Here is a 26,936-nt window from a genome sequence, read left to right as displayed (position 1 = left end):
TATGTGAATCCTCCAGAGGTGTGTCACTCTAGCAGGGTGTGCAGGAGAGACATTATCCCCTGGGGAACAGCATTGGGGTGAATATTGAAGATGGCATGAGGTACATAGCAGAGAGTGTTGACAGCCAGTTGTGCTCTCCGGCTCTGAATATAATCGAGGGAAAAACAGTAATGCTTTCCTCATGACCTCTCATGTTTCTTCATGTGACTTCAAGTTTCTCAACCTAATAGTCTGGTCTAAGCGATGTTTCACTTCCTCAAGTTACGTATGACCCACCCCTCACCCATTTAAAAATGTAGTGTCCCTACTTTGTTTTTGAACACATTTGAGGAACCATCCAGCTCTGAAAATTGAACTCACTCTTTGATTCAATTTTATACTTGATTGATCTGACGTTCTCTGATGAATGTCATGTTCTTGATAATGATTCAAATGTTAATTTGATAAGCCTGTGACTTATGCCAATGCTGCTCAGCTCAGCAGTTAATTCTTCCAGGTTGTATTGGCACAGAAGCTGTGAAATTTTCAGCGGTGTGTTTGCCTCTCAAATCCAGCCTTTCTAGTGTATCTGCCCCATATCACTCTTTTTTCTTTCAAGCAGAAAAAAAAAATAATGTGGCCCTTTTAGGCTCAGGTCAGGGCACAACAGCATCCATCTCACTGACCTTGCCATTGGCCAGTGATCAGACTATTTGTTCAGCTGGGATAGCACTTCTGATCCTCACAAACACTGAATATTTGTGTAATTTATGTGTGTGTTTATACAGTATCCATGCATGTTTGTCTGTAAGTGACATTGTGGTGTACTTGAGTTTATTATTGCTCCTCTGGGCATGAACCCACGGACACAACACTTCATCAAGTCCTTGTAGTGCCTTTAGTTACTCTAGATGTGCTCTAATACAATTTCACACTATTGCACTGACCTGTACTATACTGCTTTGACCCACGTAATTCCTCCACATTTTGTCCCTCCCAGCAGGGCTCAGCCAACGTATGAATACATTACAAAGACACAATACACTACAATTTGAGATAATCCACAGTTCAAAAACTATAACCTTGGAATTTCTTTTTTTTTCCTCTTTTCTTTTCTTCCTTCAGTGCTCGGAACGGCAAAATGCGTGTGCTCAGCTTCAAGATGGGATTGGTGAGCTTGTGCAACGCAGATGTCCAGGAGAAGTACAAATGTGAGTCTGATGCTCGCTCATGTGCCTAATGCACCTCCTCAACTGCAAACAATGAGCCAAAACATAACGGTCCTGATTGCCCATATTACATAAAGACATCCACTTAGTCTAATGGAGGAAATGACTCTGCTGCCATAGTGGAGAAAGCTTTTTTTACTTCTACAAAGTATACCAGGGGCCTTAAAAGGATTGCTTGCCAAAGACACCATTCAGGCACACTCTCTTTCTATGGCTCTCACTCTCATTTATCGTTCTCAAATCAACTAGCAAAGAGCTGGGGCCCTCCCCTCCTTCTTTTTTGATTATAAATTATGCTGTAATGTTTTATTAGTGTGCTGCTCCAGTCAGAGATATGTTTTTATTGTTCTATTGTAATCCTAGTTCATGAGTCATTCTGGAAATATAAGTAAAATGCATTTGAACTGACGATAGTTGGGCCTAGAACAGCTTGTAGTTGATTCAGGATCTGAGACAACACTGCTGAACCCATGACAGGATTATTTTTGTATGGCACACCATCTGTGTCTGCTCTTCAAGACTGATATAGACCAGATTTGCCTTGAATTGAATGGTCTCTGAGGTGAGTCAGCTGTCTTTTTCTTGGTCTAGGTAGACATGTGGTGGCCTTAGCAGTTTGTCATTTCTCTGATTGTTCCCCATTTTTGCCATCTCCAGACGTCACTGGAATAATATTTGCAAATAAATGTGAGGCATTTATATCAACCTGCTTTGAGATACAGATGGTGGGTGTTTATTCCATCACAGTCACTGTTTGGCTTGTGATTCAGAAAATGAATGTGCTTTTCATTATTTGTCATCTCAAAAATAATCACTTTGCCATATGGTGATAGAAGTTTGTGATACTATGTCTTACTTTACTTGCTTTTGTTTAACATTTTACTCTGCACAAGCACATGGAATGCTTTCACACCTAATTGGACAAATGCATCACTTATTGTGCTGGCACTGGCCTCTGCTTCTAATTTTCACATTGAAAAAAACATGGCAGGTGTTTTAAAATGTTTTCCTAAATTACACACTAAAATCATTTTTAGTATATAAAGGGAGGAAAGAGGGAGAAATCAGTCCATACAATTACAGAGTACGACTTTGTATATGTATATTTGCAATGTTTAAATAGTTGTTGATGAAGTAACTTACAGCATGGCTTTGTTGATTCTTAATGGTCGTTTTCCAGACTGATTTAGTCAAATGACGTAGTACACTGGATTTGCACCGCTAGTTTTGTCTTACATTAGCTTTGAAGATCGGACAAAGTGAATTACCTCAGATGGTCAGTCGGTCGGTCCACCGCTTTGACTGACTGAAATATCTCAACAACTGTTGAAAAGATTATTGTGATTTTTTTCCCACCCAAATACTTTGGTTACAGCAGAATACCTGCAAAACTTATGACACTCCCACCAGCTTCAGCTGTACTTTGTGTTTAGTGCTAATTAGCAAATGTCGGCATGCTAGCATGCTAAAGTAAGATGGTGAATAAGGTAAAGATTGTACCTGCTGAACATCCACATCTTAGCATTGTCATTGTCAGCATGTTAGAATGCTCACGTTAGCTCAAAGCACTGCTGACCAAGTGCAGCCTCACAGAGCTGCTAGCATATGGCTGTATTCTTCTTTATTAATTAAAGGTGGTCATTTCATTAACTGGCCCCACAATGCTCCAGTGAAGCCATGTTTTCATTGTTGCTTACTTAGAAACTGATGTACACTTTACTTGGGGCTTTATTACCAAAACTGTGTGAGTGATGTAATCCCAACTTAGTAAAGAGGTGGTTTCATACGAAATAGTAATTACTAAAAACGTATTAAGGGCTTCACAAACAAACTTAGTAATAAAGGGACAGATTGTGCAGTTTGTGGCTGGTGTATCCAAATCCAGGAATACAATGATCTCACTGCAATGTCTACAGCTTTGCAGGCTGTGTGTTTCAGATGTAATAGGCCTATATACTGTGGCAGTGTCTCCATAAAACATGTCCAAAACTCATCTCTATCAAACAGCTCAATGTGAACATTGTAAATGTAAAAACGTCAATCATGTTGGTTATGAGGACTATATAGGGGATTCTGCTCAACATGCAGGTGTTAAAGTCAAGTGTTGACCCCATATGGTTGAATAAGTACACACAGAGGGGGGATACATGGGATGCTTATACTGGCATTGTGCAGCACCCTCACACGCCTGTCAGCATTCATCTCTTCAGAGACAGGCAGAGTCACAGTGAGTAAAGGCCTCATTCAAAACCTGACAAGACTCCACTTATGCAGCTCTTTCATCTCCAAGCAGACCAACCGGGCCATTAATACCGACTCTGTCTCTGTCTATATTTCACTGAGTGAGTTTTATCCCACAAAACAAGGTTTGGGAAACTTGTTGCCCTGAATTTGAGGTTCATCATGAAAAAAAGATGAAAAACAGATGTGTTGCTTTTGTGCTGACATGTCATTGGTGGTGTAAACATGACTGCATATAGTTTTTATGTTCATACTAATGTTATAGTATTATTATTAGACAAAGTTCTATATTTTATAAATTGTGAATGCTTGTCTTTGGAATTAAATTCTTAATTTACATTTTGAAAAGTTCAGAACATGTAGCAATAAATATAATTGCCCTAAATCAACAGATGTAGACATATAGGAAAAATACATATATGATGATGATACACATACAAATAACTGTTTTTCATGCATACAGATGCAGTGAGCACTGTAACACTCACTGGTGTAAAATCTGATCAGTTACTGCAATATTGATACATTCCTGCATGTATGTACTTGGTGGTTGCAGACTTATTCCGTCAAGTGGCTGGTCCTGGAGGTTTGACAGACCAGCGTCACCTCAGCCTGCTGCTCCATGAGGCCATCCAGATCCCCCGCCAGCTAGGTGAAGTCGCTGCTTTTGGGGGCAGCAATGTGGAGCCTAGTGTCCGCAGCTGCTTCCGAATGGTGAGGACAGAGGGAGGCACATGTATGTCATGTCTAAACACAGTCACAGATAGGCAACAGTGCATGTACAGTTTGTCACGCACATGAACACAGACACTATAGAGAATAAGCACATATCAAGTCATCAATATGCAGTAGATTGTGAGTCCACCCTGCTCCATTTGACTGGATATATACTGTATGCTGGCATTGATGTAGTTTTATGTGTATTTATTATATCAATGGCATAAAGTCACTGTTAGACTAGCTAATCTATTCCAGATACAAGTGAGTTACTGACTAGTTATGTTGTTGTCGATGCTAGTTTCAGTGCTTAAATGATAAGAAAGTTGAAGGTGACCTTGAAAACCCCTTTATTCATACTATTTCAGTATCCCAAACCTGCTAATCTATTAATTAGCATGCAGAAAAATGATGAGTGACCTCCACAAAATCAAAACAGAACATATCGCTGTCAAGAGAGTATTTCAAATACAGAAACAGAATTTTTAAATCAGTAACTTTAAAGATGAATGGCAAAATCAAGCCTTTGGATGCTTTCCATCAAAAGCCAAGTATGAAAAAAAGATGATGTCACACCAGGAAGCTGCCAGCTATGTGGAGCCCATTGTGATTTACTGACAGTCCGACTTTCATTAAGAGGGAGAGGAAGTTTAATGCACCCTCTCAGGAAGTCTTCTTGAAGCACCAAGTATTCAGAATGATGCCTTACAAAGATGCAGACATTACAGCGCATTAATATTGCATTGCGTTGCTTTTAATGCACATAAAATACAGTCACTTGTAGATAATGCATGATGTTACTACCCAACCAGAGACTGTAGGTCAAACCTAAGAAGTTTAAATGGGAAAGTTGCTTATAGAACCTTATCCATCGGGATATTGATATGATGAAGCAAAGTCACAGTAGCTAATGAGGAGACATGTTCAAAGCATGAATTCATTTCACTTTGCTGGTTCTGAATGCGTCTGAACTTGTACGTTTGCTGCAGGTTACAGAACTTTACCTTGTGACATTCACTTTGGAACACCGCATAATTACAGAGTGGTTAGAAGCGGTACAGAGCTTTTTTGGAAGGTGGCCTATGCAAAGCCTTTTAATTCCCTCATTTTCGAGGCAGATCCTAATTATACCCACTCTATTCTGGTCCATGCTTGCTGTATCAGCTATGGCTGATTAAAATCAATTCCTTTCTCTATTTGCTCCATGTCAGGGCATTTAGTTGCAGATGAAATATCCATGTAATGCAAACTGGGGGTGTGACCCATTTGCCCATTTATCATTTGGCTTAGAAATGAATGACAACAGATTGTGGAGATGTAGATACAGCGTTTGCTGCTACCTCACATGGATATGACTCTGCTGGTGGAAGAGTAGATGAATTTGACTTAAGACCGGAAAGACAGATTATGGCGATTATACAGAGCAATATGATGTTGCTGAAGGTGTTATTGTATGTGTGAGGTTATTAGGTCAGAGTCAACAGGGAGTTCTGAGAATTAGCTAACAGTGTTCACATTTAGTGATCATTTTCATACTTGTGAGAATATTGCATAGCTACGGTGCAGAAATCAAAGTTTTGATGGACAACTGAATGTTTATCACTCTACTTTTCCAACGATGTCCAAAGCATAACATCTGCTCAGTGTGCTGCTTTGTGATATAGCAGCATGCTCTGAATAATCAGTGCCAGTTCCAGGTGTTCGGTATGCGAGGGGCTGATATTTGACCCCCCACATGGAGCAAAGCTGGCTGCGCAAAGAGGAGCTTCTTCATCCCGGGAGACTCTACACCTCTGTACACCTTGCAGACTGTGCGATCAGCGTGCGCGCGCACACACACACACACACACACACACACATACACATTTATTATGCGACTCTGCTTGGGCAGTGGAGGAAGCCCCAGGGAAATCAACCTCTTAATGCATCTCTGATGCAGACTTAATGAGAATTTAGCACATCACGGATTTTCAGCGCTTGGCAAGTCATTCTTTTATTAGGTTGACTTCCTTTTTATCCCACTTTCTGGAATTCTCAACGAGGTATCTCAGGGAGAGGCAGACTGTGTGCAGGCACACAAACACAGACATACAGTACAGTATAAACACAAATACATAATTTACTTTATGTCTGCTGTGTTTTAGCTTTATAATTGTTTAAAATGTTGCATAAAAGCAAAAGATATCACAGTGTAGCACATCTTCTTTCACCCCCTCATATCGTTTGTATTCTCTTTGATTCCTTTTTTCACTGCAAGACCACATTTGGAAAGGAAGCACACCCTCTCTTCTCATTACTTTATGTACCTGGCCTTCTCTTGGTCTATATTTGGGTTGTTTACTGTCTCCTGCACTTTTTTCCTACCCTCCCCTCCCCCCACCTTCTTTGTCCAGGCCCCAGGGAAACCTGCCATTGAGGTGCCTCACTTCCTGGAGTGGATGAGCCTGGAGCCTCAGTCGATGGTGTGGCTGCCTGTCCTCCATCGTGTGGCTGCTGCAGAGTCAACAAAGCACCAGGCCAAATGTTACGTCTGCAAACAGTGTCCCATCAAGGGCTTCAGGTAGGCATTCCTGTGTAGGTAAATGGACACACATGCAGATGTTATGTACATAAATGGCTAACATAAAATTAATCTTCAGTGATCCCAGTGGATGAATTAAGCTAATGCAACATCAAATAAAATTAACAGAAAAGAACAAAGAACATGAAAATGAATGTAGTTACAAACACACACACACACACACAAAACAATAGAGCATGTCAAGAATAAAAATGTAAAAATGAATGGATTACAGCATTATGTAAAATAGAGGTGATGGTGAAGTTTAACGTAAATATGTTTAAGTGTAACCAGGACTGGGCTGTTGCTAGTGTATGTATTATGAATGCAAAAGACATTTTCTTTAAGTATTTTGCACTTTAATTACAGCTTGTTAATAACTAGATGAATAAGAATATTACTCCCAGGAATATTTAAACTTTAAATGGAGAAGCCAGCTGGTATTTTCTGTTTTCATTATACTAGTGCAGTGCCCGTTCAAAATCTGCCTGTTTGGCATGGGCCGATTTCTCAATGCCTAGAGAGAACAGTACCCGGCCCCTAAATGCCTCGCATGCAGAATATCTGGAGACTACAATTTTGAGTTGAACCGAAGATGATCAGATGAACTGTAGTGCCCGTTCAAAACATGCCTGAGACATCCAGCAAGTCTTGAACATAGATACAAAGTTCCTGCACATGAGGAATGGGAATAAAGCTTAACTCTCTAAACTTTTTAAAATTCATTCTCTATGGTAGTTCTTATGTGGGTTGCAATGGCAGAGTGGTGCTCTCCATATTTCCACTTGTTGACTTCACATGCAGAAGAGGAAGCAGAAGCAGTATTGTTTATGAGGTTTTTTTTTTCTGAACGTGCCTGAGACATCCAGCACTAAGTCTTGAACATGCCAAGTTTCGTTCACAGTACACAGTTCAATAGTAGAGCTTAAGTCTCTCAAACTTTTTTAAGTCATTAACACTGCAGATGTAATCCCACCTCTGACCACAATGTGGGTTGCAATGGCAGAGTAGCGCTGTCTGTATTTCTGCTCGTTGACTCTACAAGCAGAAGAAGAAGCAAATCAATGTTGTTTATTAGGTATTTTTATATATTTCTTGAAAACCTCTCATCCAAACAACTTCACACATCAACCCTGCACTTCCTTGTGTCCCCAGCAAACCACCTGCCAGGTATGAAGTAGATTGGATGAACAGTTCTCGAGATATGTGAGGGACAAACATACACACAGACATCCAGACAGACAGAGAGACAGAGATTCCTTGCTTTATATATAGAGAAGAGAGATACTGTATCAGCAGACAAAGGCTTGTTGAAGATGCTGGAGCTAAGATACTATATATAATAATTGGAGGAGCATCCGCACACACCAGTCTGTGCAGTATTCATTTAGTGAGGCAAGCTTCAAGTATGACTGCTTGAAGCTCCCTCACTGAAAGCTTTCCTCAAAAAATGGTTATTGTGCAGTTGGAAGTGTGCAGATACTATTCTTATCATTATTAGAAAATATTCTCAATCTTTGATAAATCTGGCACTGAACAGAATTATTTATTTATTAATTTATTGAATTCACCTTCTCTTATCTCTATACCTTGGTCAGAAAGCACACAGCCAAAATTAACCACCATACATTTTTTATTAGTATGCAGGAAAGGGATGTGTGAAAAAAGCATGCATGTAGACGAACAAAGATACATAGACACACATCAAATCTGACACATACACACACACACACACGCACACACACACATAGAGACACACACACACTCCTCTCTCTACTCTGTCCGGTTCTCTTGCAGAGCCTCTCTGTTTTATTGATCTTGACAGGTATCGCAGTCTGAAGCAGTTCAATGTGGACATCTGCCAGACATGTTTTCTAACCGGCCGCACTACCAAAGGAAAGAAGCTGCACTACCCCATCATGGAGTATTACACCCCAGTAAGACAAACATTATGTAGCGCTCTAACTGAATACAAATTCAGGGCTCCAGGGACGTATAAAACTCAGCTGTACTCAAGAAAAATACCACTATCTCCTGATTCCTTCTGCCAGATATAGATTAGGCGGCTCTCCACTCTAAGATCTCTATCATCTCTAAGTGTATACTGTTACATATGCTTACATTGTCTCATCCAGCAGCGACTGAGTGCCACTCATCCTTTTTGGCTCACATAGTGCACACATAAAGTGCTGTTTCGAGCACACATTTTGCACTAAATCCCAATAAAACCAGAGTCTTAGGCGATTGCACACACAGTCTCCGAAGTCGAGTTAATTCCAGAGGAGTAGCTGTGGCACCGTAACTGAAGTGCTGGAGTGTACTGAGATGGTGCCAGATTTAATCTCTAATAAATTCTCATCTGTAAAATATGGCAAAAGGCCATCTCTACAATGATTTTTTTTTCACTGGACAATATTTTATATTAGCTGGCAGCAGTTATTCACAATAGCTAGGTGGACAGGTGCCCATAGATTTCTACTAGATGATAGAGAGCAGGAGATAGAGAGCCAGCGAGACAGAAAAGAGGGAAAATTTGAAACAACATACTGTAGAAAGGGAAGGAAGCTGAATTTGAATGAGAAAGCAGATGGATGAATAAGTTAGTAAAGTCAAAAATAAGACAAACCAGCCCAGAGACAGGGTGGACAAATTTCAGATGTGGTCATTTTGTAGAAAGCACATTTCTAAGAATTCTTAAATGGTGTAATTTGTCTCCCACCCATTCACTCCCGCTGCCGCCGCCGCCACCAACTCTCAACCCTCCTCCACCCCTCCCCAATTCCTCGACTCATAATCACAATCCAGACAACCTCAGGAGAGAAGATGAGGGACTTTGCCAAGACTCTGAAGAATAAGTTCAGGTCAAAGCAGTACTTCACCAAACACCCTCAGAGAGGTTACCTGCCGGTGCAATCTGTGCTGGAAGCTGAGAGCTCCGAGACGTGAGTCCCACGCGTAAACACTCTCACAGACAACTCTCTGTCTCTGCTTTTTTGTCATATTTCTCTCATTTTCTCTCACCATGCAGACACCTGCTGTTGCAGGCTAATTATCATGCTCTGACAATTTCGGGCACTCTGACTCGCTGAGATGGGTTAAAAGGCACAGCTCAGTATGCAGAATTAACATAATGTTATTCCTGTGATCTCAGTGTGGGTCAGACACTCTGTTCACATGAGCGAGTCTCACCCAAAGGGAAAAACAAGAGCAATGAGACTAAAATCCATGAGATCATCAACAAGCGTAGCTTAGGGCTACGATAGTACCCAGAAAGATTTAGCATGATTATAGGCCCATGTTTTGGCTGATTGTGTCACAGTTGGGGTCACCTTTTATAACCTCAAACAAACATTACACGAGTTAATGAGTTAAACCTTCCATACACTGACATAGAGCAGAAATGAGAAGTATTCAGATCTTTTACTTAAGTAGAAGTAGAAATGTAGAAAGCTATGTAAATTAATATTCCATTATAAGTAAAAGTCATGCATTTACTGTAGTAAAGTTTTGAATGCATGCATAAGTATAGAAGTATTATAAAAATGCATCAAAAGTAATAATTATGCAAAATGACCCTTTTCAGAGTCTTATATTATTGCATTTTTATTATCACTGATGCAGGGGGGTAGGTAACTCCAACCCATTTTTTTACTCTGCAACTCATGTTTCAGAGTCAAATAGTGCAATTTTAATGGATATAAGTTTCTTCAAAGTACAATGATTAACATTCTTTAGTAAAGTGCAATGGCCATATTACACATTTACAAGATCATACTTTGGAAAATCAAAACCCTTAAGCATGAATGTGCCACCGTTTTTTGTCCACAATCAACCTCTTGTTGGGAAAACTGAAAACTATTTTACAGTATTCCATTTAGTGTTCAGTGTAACTCTGTTTTCCAGTATAGTATATAAGTATATTATAAAGTAGAAAAAATGGAAATACTCAAGTAAAATACAAGTACATACAAAATGTACTTATGGTCAGTAATTGAATAAATTTAATTAGAGATGTTTTACCGTTGTAACATTATTGCAGTAATATGTGTGAATTAACTTTGGGTTAGGCTTTGCTGCAACCACATACACACACTTGCAGACTTTAAAAATGCCTTGGTGAGGTGTTATTGTTGGTTTCTGTTTTTCCCAGGCCGTGCTCCTCACCTAAGCTGCCCCATGCAGACACACACAGCAGGATTGAACATTATGCCAGCAGGTACGTGTCTCGCTATGCTGTGCAATACATCCAATAATTACAAAAAACTCTCCTTCTTTCACTTTCCGCTCTCTGAATCAACCCCCCTTCCTCTTGATATTAACTCCACCCCTGTTTCCACCTCTTTGCCTCCTCTGTCTTCTCTGCTCCCTCACCCTTAGTCTTTGCCAAACACTGATTGAAGTATTGATTTGGCTGCGTTGTACACTGTACTCCAGCAAGGGTAGAGACTGTACTACGCAGCAGTTTCCTTCACTCCTATTGTCCACACAAACACACGCTGGCACACATAAGCAGAGCAGTTTGTGGCTGCTGTGTGTGGAGGTCAGCGGGGTTCAGCGTGCCTAGCGGCTTGTCACTTGCTAGGGCAGTGAGCCCATTGGTCACCTGGGAGCTGTCAGTGTGGATTAGTGTCTGTTTGACAGGTTATAAACAGGGCACAGCACTGGACCCCCACACTCCTGGCAGCTCTGCCCACAGTACTGCAGAGCTGAACACACACGTCCATTTCCACTGAGCCGGCTATGTGTGTGTGTGTGTGTGTGTGCGTGTATGTGCGTGCATGGCTGTGTGCACGCTAGTAAGTGTGCCATTGTTACATTACTTCCCCGAGGCTCTTACACACAACTGCTTTACACCCTGCCAAAACAGAGGGAACACACACCAACAAGAGAGCAGACACAATTGTCCTCTTTACCCCTCTTATCTCTGCCTTTCTTCTGTTTTCTGTTTTTATTCTTATCTTTGATCCCTCTCTTCTATTGTCTCCCACCCACATATTCATTTCTCCCTATTTCTCTATTTCTTGCTCCCTCTTTTCAATTCTTTGATATCTCTTCTGTTATATTATCTAACACATTTACTCATTTGTTACCAATTACAGTACAGTACAGTGCATCAAACAGCTCTTGAATTGTGTTGGTCACTTAAAAAAAATCTTAGCCAGTGTGATACTGTAGCTACTTACAGCCTTCACCCAGATAAAAAAAGTGGTAATAACAAAACAATTTAATTTAGTAAAGATAAGACATGTTCAGAGATAAAGTTTGTTCTCAACGTGCTGAGAAAAATGCTAGAAAAACTCCCACAGATGAATAATGTTTTGTATAAGTGTCCTCTGTATCTCTATAGTATCATAGCAACTTTGCTCAGCCTCTCATCTTATTGCATGTCAAGAAGCTTCTTTGTTTCTCATGCATCTTGTTTTATACATAAGAATGAATCAGGAAGGCTCTTCATTTGAGACAATAACATACTGTATGATTCCTCAGGCTATGCTTTCAAACAGTGTTCTGTATTAGTAACACTATAGTTCAACACCCTGGTTTAGCATCTATAAGTAGTATATAATCAATTAATAAATGGTTTATAACACAGTATGATGTAGTTGTAACCATTATATGAAGCAGCTGTTACTGTATGTATAAACAGATGTTGAATACTTGATAAAACAACATACTTGTAATATTATGCTGATGTCTCCATGTGTTCTGAACACATTTATAAAAGTTTTAAAGCGTAAGGCTGCCAATAAAAACTTCTATATTTTTGTTATTGTCAACAAATTCTATTAAAAGAACAAAACTAACAATACTTTGAGACTCATGAATATATACTTTTATTTTTAAAAGGCTCAGTATTTTCCTAAAACAGCTAGCACTGTAGTTTTTAGCTAATGTGACTCAAACAGGAGTAAATAGTGCATTTGTTTTCAGCTGCAGATTTGGTGCTCTAGCGAGTATTTATGGCAGCAGGACGGTTTATGTGGGATCGACTCAGAATAAACTACAGTGCCAATGTTCGCCATAATGAAGGAACATGTCAGCCAGTGCACCAGTGTGGTTCATTTATGTATTTTTAAACATTTTTGGACAAAAATGGAGGTCTATGATACTGAAACAAAATCAGAGATGTATAGATTCAACTCTATGGTAAGTTTAAGGTAATGGTTGTATTAGTAGTAGTAGTTGTTGGATTGGACTACATGATATTATAAGATGTTTTCTTATTTCTGTCCCCCCTTTCCACTTGTAATTCACTGACCAGTAGTACATTGGTCCAGCGTGCCATGATATTTAGACACAACAACAACAAAAAAAAAAGAGCAGTGTGCTTATTTTCCAGTGTGATCTGAGCACCGTGATAACAGAAGTAGACAGTCCTTATTATAGCGAGGGTGAGACTTCTATCTGCACTCTGGCAGCATGCAGAATTGACTTCAATCGACTTTTCTCTCTTTCTTTCCCTCTCTCTCCTGTCCCTCTACCTGTCAGTTCATAAACGATATAAAGGGAGAAATCACGTTTCTTGTTTGAATTCATTCCCCGCAATAATCGTAACTCAGCACTCACTTTGGACACTAATGGAAAGTCAAGCTGATATCAAAAAACTGGATGTCATCACTGTCAGGTCAGTGTCTGAATTTCTTCTCTTGGGATGACATATTAGACAGGTGTGTGTAGGAGTCTGTGTGTGTGTGTGTGTGTGTGCGTGTGCATTTGTGTAAAAGTGCCCTTCAGCCAATGAGGGGTATACGTGTTACTCCATGGCAATAATGCAGTCTCTAGCCATCTCAGGGGAGATACGTTATTTGATGTTTGGGGTGAGGAAAGCCAGATTTGTCGGCATTTCAAACACAGACAGCCTCTGTCTCTTCCTCTCTCTCTCTTTCGTCCTCTCTATCTCTCTCTCTCTTTCTCTTTCTCCTGCCCCTCCCCCCCATGCCGATGCAGAAGTAGAGTTCATTCCTTTCATCATCAGTGCTGGTTCGACATCTTATAGAGGATGGATGAGAAGAAGATAATAAAAAAACTCTTAGAACTCTGTCAGGATTTCTCCCCTCTTTGCCTTGCTCTCTCTCCAGTTTCTCATTTCCCTTCCACATCCATTTACATTTATACAAGAAGCACATGAAAGAAACACACATGTATGCACAAGACACTCACACACACACATACACACACACACGCAAACTATTTCCCATTACTTTCTGCCCTTTGCTTTCTCATTTGCTGTTGTCCCTGACTGAGACTCTGCTTTCTGGTGAATTGTGTCGCAGATTGAATTATGAGTAGTCAGGTTCAGAGGCCGGGCCCCTATAACAGGACATGGATAAAACCTAAATTTCTCAGTGTTAAGGTCTCACTGGAGACTGGAAAGAAATGAGACGTAATGTGAATGTCCCTGACAGGCTCTACATCACACACCCCTCCTCCCACCATCACTCACTCCTTCAGCTGACGACATTCTGAGAAAGATGATGCAGCATGGAGGGTGTCAGTGCGTGTGTCTGTGTGTACCGCTGCAATGCTGCAGTATAGGTTTAAGACTGCTTTCATGTCATGAGTGTGTGTGTATGTATGTATAAGTATGTATGGGGCCAGCCACAGGGCTCCCAGCACATTTGCATCAGGGGGTTGGTTATCTGTGCTGGTTAATTACCTTACATGAAGGAGAACCCTATCCTTGGATCATCTAACACTGTTATAAATCATTAACACTTGATATTCAGCAGACTGCACCAGTTTGTGATGAATCAGATTGGTGTTGTAGCCACTTTCATTCATTCACTTGTCTCATCCTACATCTACTTCAGATCATAGCTTCCTACATTTTCTTTTCAGTTGCCAGAGTATGGGTGACCTTGTTGCATTCAGGTGTGAGCTATATATGTAGCTGGAGAAAGCAGAGTGAGCATTTTTCATTGAAGAAAAAGTAAGAGTTGCTGCGTTATGAACTATTGAGGCTCCTGTTAGGGGGAGATGATACTACATTTAATTAGTGATAAATGGTTAACACAAGAAAACACTACCAATAAACACTAATTAATAAACAGCATTTTGTGTGTTAAGGAGGGCATACTGGCTCCTAGAATATTAAAAGATTATCAGGATATTAGCCAGAAAACACCAATAATTGTAGATGCACACTCAAGTGAGTGAAGTGCAAACAACTGAGTAAGATGTCAACTCATGTAAAGAAAAGTTGTTGCATACTTAAAGAGTGTAAGAAGGTATGCTAAATATTTTAACAACACAAGAGTAGTTTGAGTGTTTGACTACTTTTGTTGTTTCAAGCTTGTCTATTAGTAGCAATAACATACACAACAGTAATCATTAGCCAAAATATGCAACACTTTTATATCTTTGAGTCATTTGGTTTAAGTGTCTTGCTGAAGGACACTTCAAGATATGGACAGGAGGAGCAGAAGATTGAACTGCCTACCCTGCAATAAGTGGACAACGCAATTTAAGTTTTGAACATGAATCATCATTTTTACACAGTGAGGTGATTGTTCAAGCTGTGATTTTTCTTTTTTCTGATTTTTTATATCAAACCTAACAGAATGACCCCACTGTATTTTAAATACACTTTTTCCCCCCTACCACAATATTTTTTATTTTGTGTTATAGTGAAGCAGATTACAGAGCAACGTGTACGGTGCAGTTGTCCACTGACAGTCAGCAGGATGTAATGCATAACTGGAAGCGCTGTCCTTGGTCCTGGAAAGCCACACAGCAGCTCACTTGCTGCTTCCACACACACACACACACACACATACACACACAGTTGCTGTCCATGGTGCTGGACAGCAGCACATTTCTGAAAGGCTGTTTTATTGCCTGCATGCTAGTAGATGCTACAGTATTTTATAAGAATTTTATCCTCCCTCCTTGTGGACATTTTTATAGCTCATGCTGAGTGGCAGATAGATTCTATATTATTATTTTTTTGCATTTCTGCAACTCTGCAGTCTTGTCAGTCAGATTTGTCTGGGTGGCTTGCTGTTCAGTTGCAGTCCATAATAATAAAGTAATCCACAGTACTTGAAAGGTTAAACCATACTTATGTTTGTTTTATCTTGTATTTAAGAAAACATAGTTCCCCAGTGCGTATTGCTTTTGCTCTTACTAATTTACTCTCACGTGTTTCTCTTTTGTGTGTCTGTTTGTATACATATGTGGGTAAATTTGTGTGTGTGTGTATGTCTTCTCCTTGGTGTGTGTGTGTATATATAGATTGGCAGAAATGGAGAGCCAGAATTGTTCATTCTTCACGGATAGCCTGTCTCCTGATGAAAGTCTGTGAGTATGCTGCCAACCCCACACTACAAACCCCCCTCATTATAACCACAACCTTTACAGGGATTATGTGTGTCTTTTGTGTGAACACCCTTTCATCTTGATACACCGAATGTTTCTGTGTCTATGTGTGTGCTTACGCCTTGTACATGTATGTTTGACTGTTAGGGAAAGATTGGGTAATCACATAAATAATCAGCTGCATAATGAAAATGACCCACAGCGAGCAGCGTGCACACAGTGCCCCCTTCATCATGCACATCCCTGCTGTGATTAAAGTCTGTGGCATTGAGTAGATACACAAAGCCCCACTGAGGAGAAAGAGGGATGTCTGTGTATTTGTAGAAGCTGTCTGAGTGGTTGGGCGGTGCCGAGGTTAGAGCGGTGAGAGGAATAGGGATGTTTGATGTAAATGAGGCAGCCAGTGAGGTGAGTGGAAAGCTGACAAAGTGCCAAGTGGAGAGAGAATGGTTAAGGTTGTTTGAGATCATGTACTAGTATGCGTCCATGTCTTATTTTGTTGACATCTGTGTGGGCTGTCAACCATTTCCTCCTTCTCTGAGATGGTCCTCCCTCTTTTTTATCGTGCTTTAATGTCAAGGTTGCATGCCCAGCAGCTCCATGCAAAGTGTTGTCTGGTCCCCCAGGGCTCCAGGTGTGCATCTGTGTGTATGTTTTGTGAAGTGTGCTCATTATTTCTTTTCATATGTCTTTTATATGTGTGCGTGTGTGTGTGTGTGTGTGTGTTCTGAGAGAAGGCTGTGATTGACACCACATTAAAAGCCAGTTTTAGGCTCAGACTACTTTGCAGCAGTGCAACACTTTTTACTACTGACATCTGTGCTTCTAAAGTCTGCTTCCTATGTCTCTGTTGCCATGTGAATGCATCTAGAGTGTTGCTTGGATGGAGTTTTGTCACAAAAATGTTTGCATATCAGTACATACGGTATTTGCGTCAGTGCTTGTGCGTGATTCATTGCCTGAAAGTGCGTATGTATGCATGAGCGTCTCCGTCTGTACATTTCACTTCTACCCCTTATGTGTAGTGGTGTTGTTATCTGCTCTTGTGCCGTTGTATCTTGTTCTTACTCTGCAAACCCGTCCTTCTGTCTGTCAGTGCCTCTCTGTTTTTCCTGCTGCATGGCTCTCTATGTGCTGCTGTGCTATCTGTGCCTCCAGCTGGTGTTTGGCTGGCATCATACCGTTATCTGTCCTCCACCATACTGCCTGCCTGTGCAGCCTTTACACTCCACCTCTATGCATTGTTCTGAGTTCACTGTAGCTGGTCATTACTGGTTAATTGAGGAAAAGTATTAAATTGGGACACAAAAAAGTGACATATCTTAAAGTTGCAGAGGTCTGTTTGAACTAGTCCTTTAAATATGCCTGTAATGTATAATTTGGTATTACAGTGCAAAGCTTATAACTCGCTGTTAACTTTGGCTCAATCAAGCAGTTTGCTTTTGTAGCTTGCAACATTATTCAAACATATAAATTGACAAACAGCTGTCTTTCCATTAAAATAAATGCCAAACATTCACAGATCCGTTTATTGTTTTGCAGCCGTAGGCCTAGACTCATACATTAAGTACTTACACATTTAAGTTTTCTGCTCCATTGTCAATAAAGTGTTCATTTTTTGGACAATATATTGTGTTGTAGCAAAGGATCCACCTTTCATTTTTAATAACTGTGAGTGGGTTTTTAATGGTTCGGTCAGAAACTTATATTCCAGAATACTTTTATTTGGACTGTGAGCCGGGCACAGTGCAATGCATTTGCCACAGTGTCCTGTCCCATTCTGTCCTGTCTCGCTACAATATATTTCCTCGTCCTGCTTGGTTCTGCCTGGCCTTGCTTTGGTTTGTCTGCTTCCCCCGTGCTATCCTTGGCTCTGCTTTGTGCTGCTGGTGGCTGTGTGCTGGTGGCTCAGTGTGTTGTCTCCTGTGTGGGGGACTCAGGGATGAAGATCAGTACCTCCTGCGTCACTCCAGCCCAGCCCTGGACCATGACTCACCCTGCGGACAGCACATGCTACTGGCCCACCTGGAGCACCAGGACAAGGAGCAGCTCCAGTGCACCCTGGCCCGCCTGGAGAATGAGAACAGGTCTGTAGCAAGGGGAAAAAACTCAATAAAAACAAGAAAAGGACCCCAAAATTTGTGTTTTAGGGTGTATTCAGACATGGCTCATTGAGTCTGGAGATTTGTTCCTTCTTCATTTGTTCGGATTGGGGGAGTCACTATATGTTTGTTTTCCTCTTCTTCTTCTTCTTCTTCTTCTTCTTCTTCTTCTTCTTCTTCTTTTTCCTCTGCTCACCACAGCAGATCAACCATTTCCATCTTTTCCTGTCCTCTGCATCTTCCCCTGTCATGCCAACCACCTGCATGTCTCACCCTATCGATAAACCTCCTCTTTGGCCTTCCTCTTTTCCTCTTGCCTGGCAGTTCTATCTTCAGCATCCTTCTCCCAGTATAACCAGCATCCCTCCTCTGGACACGTCCAAACCATCTCAATCTCGCCTCTCTCCAAACCGTCCAACCTGAGCTGTCCCTCATTCCTAATCTTGTCCATCCTCATCACTCCCAATGGAAATCTTAGCATCTTCAACTCTGCCACCTCCAGCTCCACCTCTTGTCTTTTCATCTGGTGCAACCACCTCCAAACTATGTAACAAAGCTGGTTTCATTACCCTCTTGTAAGCCTTCCCTTTCACTCTTGTTGGTTCCCTTCTGTCGCAAATCACTCCTGACGCTCTTCTCCATCCACTCCACCCTGTCTGTACTCTCTTCTTCACCTCTCCTCCGCACTCTCCATTACTTTGAACAGTTGACTCCAAGTATTTAACCTCATCGACCTTTGTTTTAACACACATTAAATCCCACTGAACAAGATCGATTGCATATATGGAAAAAGAGTACACTGAGCCACATCGTAAAATGTACTATATTAGTAAGCGTTGAGAACTGGGGATGAATTAGATTTGGTTATAAATTTGAATGATGTTTACATTAGGGTTTGGGGTAAGGCATGTAGCAGAGATGCAAATGTTTGGTTTGGGGAGTCATTTTCATCAGTAAACCTCCCTAGAAGCATAATAACACAAATATAAGTGTGTTTATCTGGAGGCATAACACTCTTTTTGGTAAGTCTGTTGCCATTTGCAGACCTCCTGCAGAGAGTAAACACATTCACACTCTAAATCCTGTTGAACAGGCATAAGAAAACAAGACTCCTCAGTGTGGTAGTTTGTCAGCATCCTGCACAAGGGACAAGAAGAGGCCAGAATGGATTAATGACTCACTGGTGTGATACAAGTGTAAGACATATCTGTAACACATAGATATCAATGCTTGATTTGGATTTAGTGCATCCTAGTAGCTTAAAGGTTCAAACATTTTCCATAAATGAAGAAAATTCATTTCTCCTGTCCACTTAATTGGTTACCAGAGGCACCCTTTATGTGAGTGATTCATATGAATAATTTTCTCTTGTCCTCTCTTGGGTTGTGACCTTTCCAGACACACAGTGACACACACACTTTTGTCCTTCAGGTGTCTGAAACGTTGACCCAGTTCAGTTTTTCAACAAAAATATGCCTCCTGTTATAACACTGCAGTCACTGTAGTCCTTGTTGATGACAAGTGGCTGCTGTAGTTTAATTTATATTCTCTCCTGTTATCCTCTCATGCAGCTCATACCTTAACAATAAATCAATACCAGTATCAAACAGTTTTAATTAATTATTGCACTGGTTATTTGGCCATGATGACAATGTGATAGGTACTGTTTTTCTTTGTTCCAAACAGATGGATGCTACCAATTTAGCACATAGACCAGTGTATTCTGAACCATGATATTCCAGCAGCTACTTCAATTAAAACACTTTTAGTAACGCTTCACAGCTCACAGTCAGTTAATGGCCTTAGCGTCACACACGTAAGAGATGGGAGACACGGATTCATTGCGGCTAATAATCAAAATAGAGATGATTGCTCTGCATGTAGTAAGACGTCAACAATACATTAGCCCCACGCTGCACTGTTTTTATGTGTTGGTGTTTATGCATGTAGAGTATGTATTTATTCTAAATATGTAACTCAACATTTCAGATCACTATATGTATAGTAGGCACATTTTGTTCAGACGAGTGGTGGATAAATGTCTCCAGTTTTGTTTTGTATGCTGCACCAACATGTGGGACTGATTGTCTCCCCTCCATCTGTCCTCTGTTGCGGGTCCTGCAGGGTGCTGCAGGGAGAGTACAGGCGGCTCAAGTGGAAGCACGAGGAGGCGGCGTCAGTTCCTATGCTGACTGAGGCTGGAGAAGGAGGGCCGGGTTCACCCACAGCAGAAGGTCAGCAGGATGAGGAGCTCCTGGCCGAGGCACGGGTCCTCCGGCAACACAAGACGCGCTTGGAGACCCGTATGCAGATCCTGGAGGACCACAACAAACAGCTGGAGTCGCAGCTGCGCAGGCTCAGGGAGCTACTGCTACAGGTAGACTACTCTAGAGACTGCTGACTACTTTGTATGAAGAGAGGCATGGTGGTAACAGGGAAGGGGTGTCACAGAGAGAATTGAGCAGTGGTGTAAGAACTGTAGTGCAGTTTTGAGGCGCTTTACTTGAGTATCTCGACTTTTTGTTACATTATACTTCTACTGGACTACATTTCAGATGAAATAATGTTTACTCCACTGCATTTGTTTAACAGCTGTAGTTACTAGTTACTTGGCAGATTTCAATTTTACATGCAAAATACATGATCACCCTCTAAATTTTGATTATTTGTTGTAGATTAATATACTCAACATCACATGAAGTTGTCAAAATTCACTTTATTTCATTGTTTGATTTGTTTTTATGTAGGCATTTTAAATCTTCCATACAAAAAAGACACTATTTATAATACTACAATATATGATTGTAGTATATTTTGCTGGTAGTACTGGTTTTTTTTTTAATATAGGACTTTTACTTGTAACATAGTACACTATTTTGACACTTATGTACTACTACTTGTATTTTTATATGCCATCTGAGTACTTCTTCCACCAAAGAAGTTGAATGATTAGAAACACTGAAGGTCACATGAATCCCAGCAGTCACAAACATGCCCATCAACAGCATCCTGTCTGTTAGGGGGCTCTGGGTAAATGTATCAGCTATGTTTCTAACATGTAACTGCTGCTGCAGTTTTAACAAAGGACACAGGCAGACACATTCAAGTTCAATGTACTCCAACATTTGTATGCGTCACAGTGCATACATCAGATATCACAGTGCTTCACATATATTCTTAAAGTGCAAAGAGGTGTAGAAGGTAGTAGAAGTAGAAGGTTGCAGAAAAACAACTGCCCTGAAAATGTCACATCTGAATTTTGAAGATATGATATTGTATGATAGAAATAACAGTGGTGTGGGTGCAAAAAAGCACAGAATAGAAAGAGTTAAGAAAGAGGATAAGCATTAAGACGAGCCTTAAGACACTCTAGAGTGTAATATAAAAGGATTTACTGCAGTCTAAAGGAAAGGTGTGAGAAAGAGATGGATAGGAGAGCGGGAGCTGGTACACAGTTACTCAGTAACTATAATACGAAAGTATGAATTGTTAGCAGCAGGAGTATGGATGCAAATTTGCGTATGCAGGTCAATGAGTGAAGAAGTGGCATATAAGGAGACAAGAGGAGAAAGACGGCGAGAATAGGAACAGGATGCATATTCTTCAGGTTAAAGACTTTAAGGAAATTGAGAATGAAGAAAGGAGAGTGTGGCAGAGGAGGGGTGATTTCAGAGAAAGAGGACATGCCTGGGTGAAAAAAACTTTTCAAATTCATACAATCCTTTCCTTCCTGCACCAATATTGCAGTTTCATCTCCTCAAAAAATAAAATCCGCCTTAGTAGTCTGAATGTCTGAATCCCTCCCATTCTTTGCAGACACCCCAGTTTTGGTGCAACTACTGAACCTACTCACCTCTTGAGTATTGCTTCACTGTTGCTAAACCACTCCAGAGATGGTGGGTTGTGTACATGTGGTATTTCTGATTGTGATTTGAGACCCTCCTCCACCACTAACAGTGTGTTTTATGATGTGCTGCTTTGTGCGGTGCAGTTCACTCCTTTTTTTATCTGTCTATCAAAGCACAAATAACAGTTACCCGGAGGTTTTGTTAAACAGCTGTTGGGTAAAACTGCCTTTTAAAAAATAAATAAATAAATCTTTCCAGAGATGCCGGTTGACGACTGATGGCTGAGTGCCATTAACCATCACATTCATTACTATCTGAAAGACTAAATAACATGACTCTGTAGTCTGTAACATGATGAATATGAGCAATTATTTGGATTGAATCATAATCAGTCTTTCCTAACAGCCCAAAGATGATTCGGAAGCCAATGGATCAGAACCGTCAACCCTGTCTTCTCCTGTGTCTGGAGGGGGTCACCATGGGGAGCCGGCCAGCAGAGAGACCACTGACACTGAAGCAGCAGGTCAGCGACGCGCAACGAAACTCAGATTTAGGGCTGACACATGCACGCAAGTTGAATTTGAATCCATGCATCCTCCCTTCCCACCCCTATCCATTCATAGAAGTGTAACATCTTGTGTGTATTTGTGTGTGTGTGTGTGTGTGTGTCAGGAGATGATATGGAGCACGAGCAGGACACGGTGCTGCAGCTCCAGGAGGTCATCGAGCAGCTGAGAAACGTCTTCCCCTCAGAACCGGGTGAGTTTGTCTCGGCCGTGTGGGTCTCAGCAGCTGTGGCACCCACGCTTCAGAGACAGACTCTTTGCTCCTCCATCACCCGCGGGAGAGTAAGAGATGGAGAGGAGTGCAAATATGTACTGCTGCGGGTCGATAGTCGGGGGAAGGGACAGGGAGATTAAATGGCAGCGAGGAGGAGTAAAGATAAAGAGAGACGGAGACAGTAGCAGAGCTGGAAAGAGAGTGTCAGTGTCACACACTTTGCAAACTGTCCCGTCGCATTTAAAATGGAATTTGCCGGGCAGTCCAAAGCTTGTAACTTGAACAAAGAAAGGGATTATCATAATTATAGCCTTCTTAGCTATAACCAAGAACATTTTCTCAGTCTTCTGCGTGTGTTCTTCAAATTGTAAAAGCTTCACTCCACAATTGCTTCTTCTCTTTCCTAATTTCAGGCACCACCTCACACATCTAACCCCAAGTGGGCCCGGAGGAGCAGCATGAAAGCCTGAAAGGACGCCTGATGGCAGAGGGAGGAGCTCCATATGGCTGGGGTCAGGCCACAATACAACCAGGCCCTGTGACCACTGCAGCAGCTATGATACCCAGAGCTAACCCTCCACTGGAACTCTGTGCACTAAAAGCCTTTTTCATGCAAACTGCTAGAGGCTCACGCTGATGTCCGTTTGGCCAGGCTGTGCTTGATAACTTCAGTGGCGCAGCCTGACACCATGTTAACGAGCCAAAGGAAACTAACGTTAGCAGCAGGTCAGGGAGAGACTGAAGTGAAGGAAAACGCCCCAGCCAAGACACTGTGCTTACCAGTATCTGTGTAGTCGTCCGGAGGTGTGAAGCTTTATATCAGTCCACAGCACAAATTGGACCTTCCGTGAAAGGAACTTTAAAAAATGCAAAAAGGAAAAGGAAGGATATCCCCTTGTTTTGTCAGAATGCCTGTATCTTCAGTGTTTTTGTTTTTTCTCCTTCAATGTGTTACCATGGTTGTTATTTTTGTTTTTTGAAGGGAGGTGGTGCGTTAAAACTCGCTTGTGTAAACTAGATCAGGGCTGGGCTGACTGCATTTCATGTGGCTGCGTGGTGTAGATTGTCAGGGAGTTGACAGCACCCACAACAAGCTTATTTACTTTGTGAGAGTGACACATCATCAGTTAAATCCATGATTTATTTAAGACAGCCAAAGTGCCCGCTAGCACAGCGCCTCTGTATGCATACACTGTGTTCCTCTAATCCTCTCAAACTGCTTGTCGCTCTCATTGCTCGCTTCTCCTAAGTGAGCCCTTAACGCTCATACACAACCACTTGCACTAACTATACATGCACGCACACACTTGCTGCTACATATGTGCACATCCACACTCGCTATTTACAATGCACCCCTCCCTCATTATGCACAAATACATAAATGCTTCCCTGCATGATCAATAACATGTACTGTGCTGCATCACTAAAGATACAGACTACATACACACCCATGAAAATGGAGATCCATTTCATCTCTTTGGCTCGCGGGATTCAGACTAGCTCTCAGTTTTGAGCCAATTTGTTTTGTGACTGAAATTGGTTTTGCTGAGGAAACGTCTGCCGATAAATATCAGCAAGCAGGCGTCCGCTCTGGGATCTTAGTGTTCTCCTGCTGTGTGCAGAAAAAGGGAAGGAAGAAGCTCCAGGCGATACTGCTGCCAGGCTGAAGCTTTCTCTCTTTCTGCTAGGCCAATTTCAAACACTATGGGGGGGAACAAGGCACACCACTATAACATGATCCTACACTGATTTCATCCTTAATAATCCCTCCTCTCCATGTAGATTTGAGAAGAACAGTAGCTAGTCTGCTGGAAAACACTGTTGCCTCATTTTCCCTTGCTAATGTCTACTTAATTGCTTTGATATTCACAAAAAGACGAGTGGTTGGGATGACTTTGCCCTCATCTTTTGAGGGTCATAGGGTGCACATTCTGTTCTAAACAGCACAGTAAATTAATGCCTTACGATCTAAATCCGTAGTTAGTGTTTCTGAATACACACAACAGACTTTTAATTGTGTTTTGAAATTCAGGGAAGGAGGTTGCATCAGGCGAGTGTGTTTATGTGCCAGCATCTGTCAGTCCCTGGACAGGCTGGTGGTTAATTTGGAGGACAGAGTAACAGGAAGAATGGAAAAGTGTGGATCACAGTACATGAGCATCCATGCATTGAAACCAGTTAAGTAAGGCTTTCATGAGTGAACCCGTGATGCTGGGGATGCTCGAAGGGACGAAAGATCTGAGAGACAAGAGAGAAAAAGGTGGAAAAAAAAACTATTCCATTTGTTGCTTGAGGGCTGGCGGGAGAGATCCACTTTGATGTGCCTGCCACAGCAAAATCTCCAGAAGCGGACAAGAGGTTGGCTGAAACAAGTAAGCAGTGGCTCTGTGTGTTTCTCAGCAATCATACCGCCTCATTCTCACAGAAAACACAGAGATCTACACAGAAAGGAATTCATCTTAAACCTTAAAGTGACACTCTGACCTCATCATACATGAGTTTGAAACCCATGTGCTGCATTCATAATGGGCTCCCCCTCCAGGCACACAGCGCTCATATTTGATATCATCCTCCTCAGCACTCGCTGCCAGTTAGTTTTGATACTGTTGCTAGGGAACTATCCCCAAGGACGCAGTTCCACAGGTTTGTGAGTTGGAAAGGTGATGTGCCGTTCATAATACAAATGCTAATAGCCTTAAGGGAAGCAAGAGAAGAGCGCCTTGTTTCCCAAACACAACTCTCCTCTTCCTCACTCCACCTCCATTGAAGCCTACCACAGTTTAGCTGCTGAAGAGTCATTATCATCTGTTGAATCCATCTCTGCAACAGCATCGCTTAAGAATTTGTTTTGTTAACGCTCTCACAAGTCAGAACAAAGAGCAGCAGCTCGGCACGTAGGGAAAAAAAAGAAAAAAAAAGCCATGAGAAGCAATGTTTATTCATAGACACTTATTTATTGGTATTTACGCATCTCATTACACATTGATGATCACCCAGCGCCTTCACACTACTTCTGTATGTTGGTCCTTTGTGTGTACACAAAATGATGTAACAGTGACAGTGTGTGAAAAAAGAAGAGGAGGCATTCCCCGCAGGACTGCATGTCAACATTCATTATGTTTATTTTTAGACAATATAGAGATTAAATGAGAGGAGGCAGAATAAAATATTAAATACATTAGGTTGTCATATGACAGATAGTTATATTACCATACAGTTTGTCCCCACATTTTACTCTGCTGCTGTTTGACACCATTGTCTAAATTGCCTTTGATGGTCATCCAGCTGCAGGAGAGTCATTCAGCAAGTTTCATCTCTGCCTGGCTGTGATCATGTGAGGTCTGATCCATGTACAAACCCTAACACATACCATGCTCCCTGTGGCGTGACTGAAGCTGTGTGACTGAAGAAAAAGGCTCTCCATAGAGACAAGAGTAACCCCAGAGGACACTGCTACAGGGCTGTTACTGCATGTAGTTGGCCAGCAGGCTAACAACTATCATTACTCTCCTGCCTTTGCATCAAACCCTACGTGTTTGCTATCATGTATCTATGCTTGTAACAAGGACACATGCACTTGTCTCCTCGCACATGACAGGGCAATGAATCACCTAGCCTCAACCAAGGTGTTGATAACACTGTCCTACCTTAACACATATATTCACACACTCATACCTTACTGGTAAACTGAGTTTCTTTTTTTTTTTTTTAAATCACCATTAATATACCTCATTAATCATTCAAATGTTTTTTGTTTAATTGGTTTGAATTCATGTTTTTGTCCACGTACAGCACTCAAACACTTCTTCTTGCTGTCTTTTCTCTGGAGTTTTTAATCTGTATAAAAAAGTTTTCTGAAGAAAGGCTTTTTACTGTAATAACAAGTGGGTTACTGGCTGCTTTCTACTCTTTGTGTACAGAAATAAAAAAAAAAATCTTTGTATTTGGCAAACTCCTAGTCTGCCTGTGTGTTTTTTTGTGCCTGCAGTTATCCTTTTGAGAATTGAATAATAAAACTTATCTCAGAATGGTGCCCAGTACAGGCTGTTTATATTAATTTTTCTCCTTGTGCTTATATTTGGATTTGGATATGGCAGAATCAATATTTCCTGTTAAGACTTGAGCTGTTTATCACTCGTCTCTCCTCCTGTTTCACGTTCTT

The 26,936-nt window shown here is 41.2% G+C and overlaps 1 protein-coding gene across 1 annotated transcript in view; it reads left to right on the top strand.

Annotated features, from left to right (window-relative positions):
* Window positions 1-26,699, top strand: part of drp2 (dystrophin related protein 2) — a 100,083-nt gene extending 73,384 nt beyond the window's left edge. The window contains exons 13-24 of the mRNA XM_042419487.1: window positions 1,105-1,190; window positions 4,006-4,163; window positions 6,560-6,726; window positions 8,552-8,663; window positions 9,532-9,668; window positions 10,877-10,942; window positions 15,961-16,026; window positions 17,985-18,131; window positions 20,271-20,523; window positions 22,400-22,517; window positions 22,667-22,753; window positions 23,188-26,699. Coding sequence (XP_042275421.1) covers window positions 1,105-1,190; window positions 4,006-4,163; window positions 6,560-6,726; window positions 8,552-8,663; window positions 9,532-9,668; window positions 10,877-10,942; window positions 15,961-16,026; window positions 17,985-18,131; window positions 20,271-20,523; window positions 22,400-22,517; window positions 22,667-22,753; window positions 23,188-23,207 — 1,417 coding nt within the window. The 3' untranslated portion in view covers window positions 23,208-26,699. The remainder of the gene's footprint in view (window positions 1-1,104; window positions 1,191-4,005; window positions 4,164-6,559; window positions 6,727-8,551; window positions 8,664-9,531; window positions 9,669-10,876; window positions 10,943-15,960; window positions 16,027-17,984; window positions 18,132-20,270; window positions 20,524-22,399; window positions 22,518-22,666; window positions 22,754-23,187) is intronic.
* The last annotated feature ends 237 nt before the right edge of the window (window positions 26,700-26,936 follow it).

The sequence above is a fragment of the Thunnus maccoyii genome, chromosome 8, assembly GCF_910596095.1.
Source record: "Thunnus maccoyii chromosome 8, fThuMac1.1, whole genome shotgun sequence".
In the NCBI taxonomy this organism is placed as follows: Eukaryota; Metazoa; Chordata; class Actinopteri; order Scombriformes; family Scombridae; genus Thunnus; species Thunnus maccoyii.
This window is presented reverse-complemented; position numbering and strand designations above follow the sequence as displayed.